Source organism: Staurois parvus, unplaced genomic scaffold (assembly GCF_062004578.1).
Source record: "Staurois parvus isolate SC_StPar_1 unplaced genomic scaffold, SC_StPar_1.0 ptg000059l, whole genome shotgun sequence".
Classification (NCBI taxonomy): Eukaryota; Metazoa; Chordata; class Amphibia; order Anura; family Ranidae; genus Staurois; species Staurois parvus.
In genome coordinates, this window is record NW_028317855.1 from 2,167,798 (window position 1) to 2,181,341 (window position 13,544).

The 13,544-nt window shown below is 40.4% G+C and overlaps 1 protein-coding gene across 3 annotated transcripts in view; it reads right to left on the minus strand.

The window, feature by feature from the left end:
• Positions 1–10,664: 10,664 nt before the first annotated feature.
• The window catches only part of COG2 (component of oligomeric golgi complex 2), a 174,110-nt gene continuing 171,230 nt past the window's right edge, over positions 10,665–13,544 (minus strand). For all 3 annotated transcript variants that reach the window (XM_089668546.1, XM_089668544.1, XM_089668545.1), the window contains one exon: positions 10,665–11,905. In XM_089668546.1, coding sequence (XP_089524672.1) covers positions 11,872–11,905 — 34 coding nt within the window. In that variant the 3' untranslated portion in view covers positions 10,665–11,871. The remainder of the gene's footprint in view (positions 11,906–13,544) is intronic.

Below are 13,544 nucleotides of genomic sequence, written 5' to 3' on the forward strand. Positions count from 1 at the left end.
ATCCTGCCATGACCTTGTTGGTCACAAACCTTGAACCCTTTGCTCCTCCAATGAACTTCCCAATTTAAGCCATTTCTCTGCACTTCCTGTTTGCCAGATTATTGTGCTCTCTTCAGCCAGTATCTCGCTCTTGTCTACTGTGTATGTATTATTAGAAGGAACAGATAATCCGCTTTGTTTTCCACTCCGCAGGCAGTGTCTGATTTGATCCATAGAAAGACCAGAGAAAGTGGCTTAATGATGGGCAAAATGATGGAATTTTACAAGAGCTGTGGAGATCAAGGCCTTTGATGCGTTCCAAGCCTAGACTTGTTTTATAATGGACATTTTATAATGAACATTTGCTAAAGACTGAAACAACTTTTCAGTGTCAGAAATACGGGAGAGGAAGCTTTCAAGGTGAATGTTTAGTATGAGTTTTGTTAGTAATGAAGTATGGTCTATGTAGTCTGAGAAAAATAAAGGGTGCAATGTGTTGCGTTTGAGATATATTATATACAGTATATGTGGTTTTTTTTCTGATTTTAATCTCAGACTTACTGTATATATAAGAATATGTTTGACTTAGAAACAGACACAGGGATATGGATACGCTTTAAAATACTACTTGTCCAAGGGACTAAATCGGGGTCCTAAACTACTTGTCCCTTATGATAATCTACTTGACCTTATAGAAAAAAATATTTTTAACCAAAACTGTATTTAAATAAGGTCTTTTTTATACTATTACTGAAAGACAGTTTTATCACTAGGGGTTTTCAATGGATGTATGTCCCTTTAAACCATGAATTGACTTTGCCAGGATGGAAAATATGATGGATTGATGTTTTTTATTAGTTGGTGATATGGGGAGGTGATATTAGGAATATCTGGGGCTTTTAATAACAAAAAAGGGGCTTTATGGCGACCTACATTTTTTATATTTTTTTTTAACATTACACTTTATCTCCTCCTCCCCTTCCTGCCTGTCTCCAGCACCGCACCTGGGGACATCAAAGTCCCCATCTTTAACCCTATACATCAGAGTCTCCCCTTACATCACTGTCCAGCGGAGTCCCTGCTTACATCAGACCCTGGCGGAGTGCCCCCTTTAGTCAGGGCTCAGCGGGGTGCCCCCTTCAAATCAGGGCTCAGAGGAGTGCCCACTTTAGTCAAAGTTCAGCTGCTAACTGGACATGAAATAGTTGCGTGTGAAACTCCTGGAAGAACAGGGAGGGGGGAGGTAGATAAGGAAGAAGGGAAGGAGGTGGGGAAAGCTCCCTGATAGAGCAGAGATCATTCATTCCCAGGCTGCTCTCTGTAGGCTAAGACATCAGCAATCATACAGCTGGATGGATCTTCAAATTTCCTGCCCAAGGGAATGAATTAACCACTTCAAGTCTGGACACGTTCACCCTCTTCCTGTCCAGGCCAATTTTCAGCTTTCAGCGCTGTCACATTTTGAATGACAATTGCGCAGTCATGCAACACTGTACCCATATGAATTTTTTTTTCATTTTTTTGAGACAGATAAAAAAAACTATTTTGATGGTATTTATTCACCACTGGGATTTTTATTTTTTTTGCTATATAAATGAAAAAGTCCAAACATTTTGAAAAAAAGTGTTTTTCTTATAAAATTTTGCAAATAAATAATCTTACTGCATAAATCTTGGCCAAAATGTATCCAGCTATCTTTTTACTTAAAAAATAAGCCAAATTAGTTTATAACCAAACATTATAATTATCCAAATTTTTTTTTACTTTATTTTTTTTTGTTAACATACTGTCACCCTAGCAGTACAGTGCCACCATAATGCCACTGTTCTACTTATGGGGGGTGATGTTTTTTTTTTACAGATTGATTTTACACCCATAAAGGCTGTAAAAGCAATCATTTCTCCTTCTCTCTGACTGCATTATTGCAGCCATTGAGAAATACTGTGATAGCTGTGATTGGTCACAGCCTGTCACATGGTAGAAGGCTGTTGTGAATAGCCTTATACCATGTGACCTCTGTGATCATTCACACATTTCAGTAGTAGTATGCAATGATGTGAGGAAGTGACATCTTGCTTACTACTATTCATGTGATGAATGATTGGCCAATCAGTGATCACATGATCGGGACCTCACACAGAGGTCCCATACAGCGATTGGGGAGCACGCAAAGGCTAGAATGGCGGGCGCTGTTTATGAACAGCAACCCGCTCCTGCACTGCTCCCGTCCGGCCGTTTATATACATGGGCCGGACGGGAAGTGGTTAAAGTGTTTGTTCACTAATGCCAGAAGTCTGCCAAGTAAAATAGGTGAGTTGGAAGCTTTGGTGCATGAAGAGCACTATGATTTAATTGGTATTGCTGAATCTTGGCTTCATTCTTCACATGATTGGGCCATTAATATTCCTGGCTGTTCTCTTTCGGAGAGAAAGGGTAAATAGGAAAGGTGGTGGTGTTTGTCTCTATGTGAGAAGTGATCTCAGAGCGAGTGTGAAAGAGGACCTAGTTGATGGCGAGTGTGATGAGGCTGAAGTATTATGGGTGCAACTGCACATGGGGTGCATACTACAAAGGTAATCATTGGAGTTTGTTATAGGCCTCCCAGTGTTAATGGGGAGGTGGAGACTCAGATCCTTGGACAGATCGAAAGGGCTGGTACAGTGATGATAATAATGGGGGATTTTAACTACCTGGAAATTGGAGTAATGATACTGCAGGAACAGTTAAAGGGCAAAAAATTTTTAAACTTACTACAGGACAATTTTATGGTACAGTTCATAGAGGCCCCTACTAGGAATGATGCTCTGCTGGACCTGGTAATCTCAAACCCTGCAGAGCTTATTACAAATGTCCATATAAAAGAACATCTGGTTAGCAGTGACCATAACATGATTTCATTCATTGTTAGCTGTAAACAGCGAGCACATATGGGAAAGATAATAACGCTCAATTTTAAGAGAGCTAATTTTCCGAGGCTGAGAGCTGCTCTCCAAGACTTAGACAGAGGGAATATTGGCATTGAACACAACACAGAAATGGGAGTTCTTCAAAAAGACTAAATGTGAACACACTGCAAAATATATTCCCATGGGCAACAAGTTTAAAAGTCTAACAATCAAACCTATGTGGCTTACGGCCAAAGTTAAAAAAGCTATAAATAAGAAAAGAGCTTTTATTAAATATAAAAATGAAGGAACACGATCATTTAAACATTACAAAGACTATAACAGAATATGCAAAAGGCAAATAAAGGCTGCAAAAATTGCAAAAGGGACAGATTGCAAATGATAGCAGGACAAACCCCAAACAATTCTTCAAATATATTAATAGTAAAAAGGTCCGGTCCGAGCATGTAGGCCCTTTACAAATTAATCTAGAGTGGGTGACAAAGAGAAGGCAAATTTATGAAATGCCTTCTTCAGCTCTGTGTATACAAAGGAGCATGGGGGAGCTCTTGTCCATAATGGGCATGGTATTGACACAGCTCCAGATGATCCACATTGGCTCACAATTGATATGATCCAGAAATATTTAGACAGAATAAAGGCGAATAAAGCACCTGGACCGGATGGCATACACCCACAAGTCCTTAAAGAATTGAGCTCTGTCATTTTACAGCCATTGTTTCTAATTTTTAGGGACTTTTTAATGACTGGCATAGTATCACTGGATTGGTGTATGGCCAACGTGGTACCAATATTTAAGAAGGGGTCAAAATCTTTACCAAGTTAGACCTGTTAGTTTAACGTCTATAGTTGGGAAGATACTAAAGAGTTTAATAAAAAAACACAGATGAGTTCTTGCTGGAAAAAATATTTTAAGCAACAGACAGCATGGATTCATGAAAGACAGAAGTTGTCAAACAAATCTGATTTCTTTTTATGAGGAGGTGAGCAAAACCTTGGACAGAGGGGTGGCAGTGGACGTGGTATACTTAGATTTTGCAAAAGCGTTTGACAGTTCCCCACGCACAGCTAATATATAGTAAAGTCTACAGGCTTGGAAAAATCTGTGTATAAATGGATAGAAAACTGGCTAAAAGATTATATTCAGAGAGTAGTGGTTAATGATTCATACTCTGAATGGTCTAGGGTTGTCAGTGGTGTACCCCAAGGTTCAGTGTTGGGACCCTTTATTTTTAATATATTTATAAACGATATAGGGTCTGAGATTAAAAATACCATTTCAGTCTTTGCAGAAGACACCAAACTGTGCAGTGGAATAAAGTCCTTACAGAATATCTTCAACTTACCAGCCAACCTCAATGCTCTGTGTAATTGGGGAACTATGTGGCAAATGAGGTTTCATATTAATAAATGTAAGATTATGCACTTGGGGGCTAAAAATATGCATGCATCAATATACTAGGGTACAACTGGGGGAGTCAATAGTGGAGAAAGATCTGGGAGTTCTGGTAGATCAGAAGCCTAATAATGGCATGCAATGCCAAGCTGCAGTTTCTAAAGCGAGCAAGATCCTCTCTTGAAATAAAAGAGGTATAGACTCCAGAGAGAGAGAGATATCATTTTACCCCTGTACAAGTCAGTTCAGTTTTGGGCACTAATTCACAAAAAGAACATTGGGGAACTGGAGAAAGTACAAAGAGGGGCAACCAAACTGATAGGAGGAATGGGGGAGCTCAGCTATGAGGAGAGATTAGGGAAACTTGATTTTTTCTCTCTTGAGAAGAGGAGATTAAGGGGGGAATATGATCAACGTGTATAAATACATCAGTGGTTCTTGTAGTGAACTCGGTGTGGAGTTATTCACCCTAAATTCATCACAGAGGACAAGGGGGCACTCTTTACGTCTGGAGGAAAAGAAATTTAATCTCCAAACACAGAAAGGTTTCTACACAGTGAGAGCTGTGAAAACGTGGAATAGACTCCCTCAAGAGTTGGTTCTGGCCAGCTCAGTGGATTGCTTTAAAAAAGGCCTGCATTACTTCTTAGATACACAGTATATAACTGGATACTAACATTTATAAGTAAAGTTGATCCAGGGAATATCCGATTGCCTCTCGGGGGTTCAGGAAGGAATTTTTTTCCCTGCAGGAGCAAATTGCATCACGATTTGCTGTTTTTTTGCCTTCCTCTGGATAAATTGTGGGTATAGGATTATAACTTTTTTTAAAAAAAATGTTGAACTGGATGTACTTTTGTCTTTTTTCAGCCATGTTAACTATATAACGGGGCAGTTACGGAGGAGAGGGGTGGGAAGAGGTGGAGCAAAACGTAATCTCTCTCCTCTCCCGTCTATGTGGGGAGGGAGGGGGGGTAATTGTTCTGTGTGAATGAGTGTCAGACACGTGTGCACAGCTGCATCCTGTCCGCCCCAGAGTTTATCAATCGCTTTCTTAAGCAAGCCCTGCTGCTTGCCCGCAGCAGGGCTAAATGCAAGGAAAAACAACCTGCCCGGTGCCCAGAACTACATCTAGTTTGTTTGAGTGGACTTCTCTAATGCCTTGGTAACAAATTACACAAGCTACCTTCTACAACGAAAACTTTGATAACATTGTTGTATGTTGGGCTCTTCTATTGTTCTACATTTAATTACATAATTGAAATCAACATGTCAAGTTAATCAATACTTAATAGCTTGACCTTCTGACATATGTAACCTATGGCATCATGTATGATACAGTGCCACCTAGAAGCCAAATTGGAGAATGTTTCTCCCATTGAAAAACATTATTGCGAAAGGAGCCAAACCCATGTAGGAAGGTAAAACCTTTCAATAAAAAGCCAACAACAGATGCTGAAAAGGAGGACTCTAAGATGACTTACCACCAAGGAAGATCTCAGACAGAAGATGACAACATTTTTGCCCGATCTCCTGTAACTGCTGTAGAGTAAAAGCACATTAATATAGCACAGAGGTTTAAGCTTCCTTGATTATAACGCAAAGTAACTTTACTAGACACCAAAGCAAAACAGGAGGAATGTGAAGCCGGGCATTGTTGTGCACCAGGAGGAACCCAGGAACCCTCTGCACCAGTGTAGGGTCTGATAATGGGTCCAAGGATTTCATCCCAATACCTAATGGCAGTCAGGGTGCCATTGTCTAGTCTGTAGAGGTTTGTGTGTCCCTCCAAAGATATGCCTCCCCAGACCATCACTAACCCACCATCAAAAACGGTTATGCTGAACAATGTTTTTGGCAGCATAACGTTCTCTAAGGCTTCTCCAGACCCTTTCACATCTGTTACATGTGCTCAGGGTGAACCTGCTTTCATCTGTGGAAAGCACAGGGCGCCAGTAGCAGACCTTCCAATTCTGGTGTTCGAGGTCTATGGTGCCGGGCAGTGAGCACATTCCCACTAGAGGACATCGGGCCCTCAGGCCACCCTCATGAAGTCTGTTTCTGATTGTTTGGTCAGAGACATTCACACCAGTGGCCTGCTGGAGGCCATTTTGTAGGGCTCATCCTGTTCCTCCATGCACAAAGGAGCAGATACCGGTTCTGCTGATGGGTTAAGGACCTTCTACAGCCCTATACAGCTCTCATAGAGTAACTGCCTGTTTCCTGGAACCTCCTCCATGCTCGAGACTGTGCTGGGAAAGACAGAAAACCTTCTGTCAATTGCAGGTATTGATGTGCCATCCTGGAGGAATTGAACTGCCTGTGCAACCTCTGTGGGGTCCAGGTATCACTCCATGCTACCAGTAGTGACACTAACCCTAGCCAAATGCAAAACTAGTGAAAAACAGTCAGAAAAGATGAGTAGGGAAAAAATGTCAGTGGCCTCCACCTGTAAAACCATTCCTGTTTTGGGGGTTGTCTCATTGTTGCCCATCAACTGCACCTGTTCATTTCATTACCACCAAAGCAGCTGAAACTTATTAACCCCCTCTGCTACTTAACTGACCAGATCAATATCACAGTTTAATTGACTTGATGCTATACTCTGATTACAAGTGCTCCTTTAATTTTTTTGAGCAGTGTATTTCAGTGCCTCTTATCAGTTTGTTTGCTCTTCTCTACACTTTCTCCAGATCCCCAATATGCTTTTTGTGAATTGGTACCCAAAACAGAACTGCATATTTCAGATGATTTGTACAGGGGTAAAATATATCTCTCTCTGGAGTCTATACCTCTACTAATACGAGAGGATTTTGCTCGCTTTGGAAACCGCAGCTTGGCATTGCATGCAATTATTAAGCTTCTGATCTACCAGAACCCCAAGATCCTTCTCCACCATTGATTGTCCCAGTTGTACTTCCCCTAGTATGTATGATGCATGCATTTTCTTAGCTCCCAAGTGCATACCTTTACATTTATCAACATTTACCACTTGCCGCCCTGCCACTGCATATATACGTGTGCAGGGCGGCAATGGGGCGCAAAAGCACGTTTTAAAACGGGCTCCGCGCTCCCGACATTTTCGTCGGCAGGGGGCGCGCGCGCGCTCCCGCCGACCCGCGGGTGACACCATTTGATCCCGGAGGGATCAATCATTCGATTTCAGCCAGTGATGTCTGGCTGAAATCAGATGATCGGTCCCTGTCCTATCCTGTCCTGTGTTGACATTTACACAGGACAGGATATGATGTCATTCTTCTCTGCCAGGACACATTCTGTTCCAGACAGAGAAGAAGACATACAAACAGTGAGTAAAACCGCACATACCCACAGTTAGAACACATTTAACCCCCTGATCGCCCCCCCCCAGTTAACCCCTTCACTGCCCTGTCACCAGTGTCACTGATCAGTGAACCGATTTTTACTGATCACTGTATCAGTGTCGCTGGCGACTTCCAATAGTGTTAGCGCCCCTCCCAGATAGCGCCAGATTGCCTGCTAATACACCAGTAATCCCGTCTAACCCCTTGATCGCCCCCCCCCTCCCCCTGAGTTAACCCCTTCACTGCCCTGTCACCAGTGTCATTGATCAGTGAACAGATTTTTATTGATCACTGTATCAGTGTCGCTGGCGAATTCCAATAGTGTTAGCGCCCCTCCCAGATAGCGCCAGTTTGCCCGCTAATGCACGGAATTTTTTTTACCAAAAACATGTAGCAGAATACATTTTGGCTTAAATTTATGACTAACTTTGAGTTTACGATATATTTTTTATAGCTGAAAGTAGAAAATATTGTTTTTTTTCAAAATTTGTGTTTTTTGTTTATAGCGCAAAAAATAAAAAGCGCACAGATGATAAAATACCATCAAAAGAAAGCTCTATTTGTGTGAAAAAAAAGGATGTAAATTTTGTTTAGGTACAGCATTGCATGACCGCGCAATTATCATTTGAATTAGTGCAGCGCCAAACAGCAAAAAAAAGGCCTGGTCATTAAGGGGGGAAAATCCTCAGGAGCTCAAGTGGTTAAACCTCATTTGCCACAGTTGCCCAATTAATTATTAATTATTAATATATTAAAAAGTAAGGGTCCTTGCGCTAAACCTTGGGGTACACCACTAACAACCCTAGACCATTCAGATGAATCATTATTATTATTATACAGGATTTATACAGCGCCAACAGTTTGCTCAGAACGTTACAATCTACCGGGAGACAATACAGTTCAACACAAGAGGGTTAGGAGGGCCCTGTTCCTTGGAGCTTACAATCTAAGAGAATCATTACCACTACTCTCTAAATACGGTCTTTTATCCAGTTTTCTATACATTTACAAACTGATTTTTTCAAGCCTGTAGACTTTACCTTACACATTAGCGGTGTGTGGGGAACTGTGTCAAATGTTTTTTTTTTTAAATTCAAGTATACCATGTCCACAGCCACTCCATTGTTTAACCTCTTCATGCCGGCCGCACACAAATGTGCAGCCTCCTGGCATCTGGGCCTAGACGCCGAGCGGCCACACATTTGTGTTCTATTAAAAAAGGACATATGTGCCGAGAGCGCGTGCCCCCAGCACACGTCCGGTACTCAAGGAAGGGTCACAATGTCCTCTTTCGATCGGGACCTTTCCCGATCATGTGACCACCGTGAAGTCGCGTCACGCTGGTCACATGACCCTAAACCCTGCTCCGCCTCCCGGAACCCTTAAAGGGCCTGGGAGGCACCGGCGTAAAGGGGTTAAGGTTTTGCTTACCTCCTCATAAAAAGAAATAAGGTTTGACAACTTCTGTCTGTCATGAATCCATGCTGTCTGTTGCCTAAAAGACTTTTTTCCAGTAAGAAATCTATGTGGTCTTTAATTAAACTCTCCAGTATCTTCCCCATTATAGAAGTTAAACTAACAGGTCTATAGTTACTTGGTAAAGACTTTGTCAAAGGAATATGGACACCATAGTACCACTGGATTGGCACAAGGCCAATGTGGTGTCTATATATAAAAAGGGGTCAAAGTCTATGAACGAAATGTGTCAGAAGTGACGTCATGCCAGTACCAGAAACAACCAGGTGCCCATTTTGAGTGCTGGATATCTGTATACTACGTTCTTACATGTAAGCATATTGGTGATGAATAAAACTGTTTTTATGTGACTTTCTGCTAGTAATTTGAACACTCTCCTCCCAGACTGACAATGCCGCTGTGTGAGGTGCTCCTTCTCGAGCGGGGGCATTCTAATACAGGAGGTGTTACTGGCCAGATCACTAGGTAAAAACAGAGGGGGAAAAAGGATGGTGACTTCCTTGAGTGAGCAATGGTTTGCTTAGTAGCGATAAACAAGAATGCGATCACTTTAACCTGTTTTTTACAAACTGCTTGTATGGGTTTAAGCAATAGCAACTCAACTGGGTCTTTTTGCAAGTTATAGTGGAGAAGCATGTCTATCAAGGAATACACCCTGATCCAGAGGCTGTGCACTCTCAGGCAGGTCCACCAGATGTGGGCCATTGTGCCCTCTTGTCCACACAACCGAAAACAGAGAGTTAAGTGGCCAGATACAAATTTAGAGATATGGGCCGATGTAAGATACCAATGCTAAGTACTTTATATGAGTTATCAAGTGCAATTACATTTCTTGAGCAGCTGGCTGTGGACTCCCAAATAGCCTTCCAGATAAAATTATGTTTTAAAAGAAATATTGCCAAAGCTTTCTTGAGCTGCACATGCATAGCTCAGTGTACATTTAGAAGAAACATTGCTAGTAGTGGACCTGCATTGTTCCTGAGGATGTTAAGGGCCCATTCACTATATAAATGAAAGATTGCAAAGGAGAGCACCAGCTATAAGGGAAGATAGAAATAAGGCAAGCATTTCTGCCGGTTTCTTACCTCCTAGCAGTGTTGCAACAAGGTCATTAAGTACTCGATTGAAAAGGTCAAAGTGACCCCCCCCCAAATGAACTGCCTCAGTATAAGTTACAGGCCCTGCCCTTTTTCCACCCCAGTTTGCCTTGACAATATTGAGGTACTAACCAACAGAGAAGGCAAATGTCTTGGTACATGAGCAATCTTTCCAGAATGCTGTTAATTTTTAATACTTGTACAAAACATGTTCTACTGTAAGGCTAGGTTCATACTGCTGCGATCTGATTTTTAGTGCAACTTGGATGTGGTTTGCATATTCTAATGGGCTTAAATCACGCTGGAATCACACCAAAGTAGTACAAGAACCTTTTCCAAAATTGTGCTATGCGAGTGGCATTGATGTTAACAGGCACCATTGAACACAATGTGCTTTCCATTTTCATGCAATTATGTGCAACTCAAGTTGCATCAGAAATCATACTAGTGTGAATGGAGCCTAAATTTCATACATAAAACTACAATATTTCAACATCTGGATCTTTTATTTTAGGCATAATAAAAATGTATTGTCTTACAAAGCAGTGTTATCAACAGTCTATTTTTTTTATACAACGATATAGTGTACCTTACCAAAAATCCAAAGTTACACAAAAGTCGAAATACATACAAATCAAATTAGATTATTTGGAAATCAATATAAGGAAAGACCAACTGAACCAAATTAAAGCTACTACCAACTTCTGTATCATAAAACATTTTATTGTTTATTTTGAATTGTTGATAGGAGCATTCAGAAATACACCACCAATCTTAAAAGATTACCATTAAGTAACTGTTGATGTGAGTTTCAGATTTTATGTGCCTGCTTGTTTATATATTTACTATTGTATTAAATGTAAAGATCTGCAATTACAGTGAGCAAACAATCTATAGACAATCACTCTGTTTTTATTCTTAGCACTTGCCAAGATAAAATCTGCATATGAATAGTTTTATTAAGTTGGTCAATGTGCGAAGCTGTAAAGCAAAACTACTGGGTAGACCTGCCAAGCTGGAAGCTGATTCTGCATATTTAATGACAATATGTACATATATGATTAGAATCTGTACACAGAAGCAACATCTTACTAAACATTAATACACACTGATAATTATATTCAGCTGATTTCTTTTACAGCAATATAATTGATAAGACTGTGCATTCGCCTTAAATAAAATAGTTACATTGTGAGTGTTAGCTTCCATACAAGACTGAAACACTAGCCGCATCCCAACTGCAGGCTATTCTTGGGTGGAGGCAGATATCACTCTGTATATTACTACAAATGTCACTATATCAAATATAATGTATGCAGCATTTGAAGTGTTGAAGGAGTGCAATATAATTAATGTGCACCGACAGCTGCAGTCACAGTGAACATTGAGATTTGTCTGATTCAAAGGCAGCCCACAAGATTATGTTAAACACGGTGCTCTCTGATGGGAACTATTTCACACATAATTAGTGTGGGCTGCTTTGTTAGAAAATTGTAATCATGAAATATTATCCTCTTGCTTCCGCACATTTAAAATTCCACTTATTGGTTTTTAACTCACCAGTATTTACATGTATGAGAAATAAGCCAAATGGCTGAAAAATGGTTGAAAAAATAATAGACAGTTATTTTGTTCTTAGTCCATCCCAATATGTTCCTTGGCAGCTTGAACCAACTCTATGAGAGCTGAACAATTTACATCTTCTGGATGAAGACCAAACTGTTGGACCTATGGAAAGAAAGTAACTGTTACATAAATACAAAGCAAACATACTACAGATTGCTGATGTAAAACACTATGCAGATATACATATGAACTGAGGAAAAATCATAATAAAGCATATACAGTTGTGTTCAAAATAATAGCAGTCAGACATCACTAACCTGATCAATCACTGTTTTTGGTAGAAATGATATTTCTACATGGCAAATAATTTACTAGCAGGTGTAGTAGAGTAATAGAAATCCAACTGACACAACCGTCATGACACGCATGCTGCTGATTCTGTGTAATTGAATCACTAATTGAAAGGGGCATGTTCAAAATAATAGCAGTGTGGAGTTCTATTAGTGAGGTCATTCATTCTTTGAAAAACAGGTGGCAATTATTGCCCTTATTTAAGGAAGGAAGGCAGCAAATGCTGTACATGCTGGTTACAGTGCATTTTTCTCTGAAATTCTGGGGAAAATGGGTCGTTCCAGACATTGTTCAGAAGAACAGCGTACCTTGATTAAAAAGTTGATTGGAGAGGGGAAAACATATAAAGAAGTGCAGAAAATGATAGGCTGCTCAGCTAAAATGATCGCAAATGCTTTAAAATGGCAACCAAAACCTGAAAGACATGGAAGAAAGCGAAAAACTACCATTCGAATGGATAGAAGAATAACCAAAATGGCAAGGACTCAGCCAACAATCAGCTCCAGGAAGATCAAAGAAGGTCTAAAGTTACCTGTGAGTACTGTTACAATTAGAAGACACCTATGTGAAGCCAAGCTATCTGCAAGAAGCCCCTGCAAAGTCCCACTGTTGAAAAAAAAGACGTGCTGAAAAGGTTACAATTTGCCAAAGAGCACATTGAGTGGCCTAAAGAGAAATGGCGCAACATTTTGTAGACTGATGAAAGTAAGATTGTTCTTTTTGGGTCTAGTGGCCGGAGACAGTTTGTCAGATGACCCCCAAACACTGAATTCAAGCCACAGTACACTGTGAAGACAGTGAAGCATGGTTGCGCAAGCATCATGATATGGGGATGTTTCTCATACTACGGTGTTGGGCCTATTTATCGCATACCAGAGATCATGGATCAGTTTGAATACATCAGAATACTTGAAGAGGTCATGCTGCCTTATGCAGAAGAGGAAATGCACTTGAAATGGGTGTTCCAACAAGACAACGACCCAAAACACACCAGTAAATGTGCAACATCTTGGTTCCAGACCAACAAGATTGACGTTATGGAGTGGCCAGCCCAATCCCCGAACCAAGAAATAGAGAAGAACTGTGGAATGTAGTCCAATCATCCTGGGCTGGAATACCTGTTCACAGGTGCCGGAAGTTGGTTGACTCCATGCAACACAGATGTACAGCAGTTCTCAGAAACAGTGCTTATACAACTAAATATTAAGTGATTCAAAGGAAAGCAAAATCTTCAAACATTTTTCGGTTTATATAGTGAATGTTTGAGTTTGTAAAGAAGAACACAAACACTGCTATTTTTTAGAACAGTCTAATATTCACTTTTCTTCAATTTTTTTTAGAGGAACTTGATATATTTTTCTTCATGTTTTGATTTGGAATAAAATGTGTAGTGTTCATGGAAATAAAAGCTATTAGAATGATTTTGAGCTTTATTCACTTTTTTCAACAC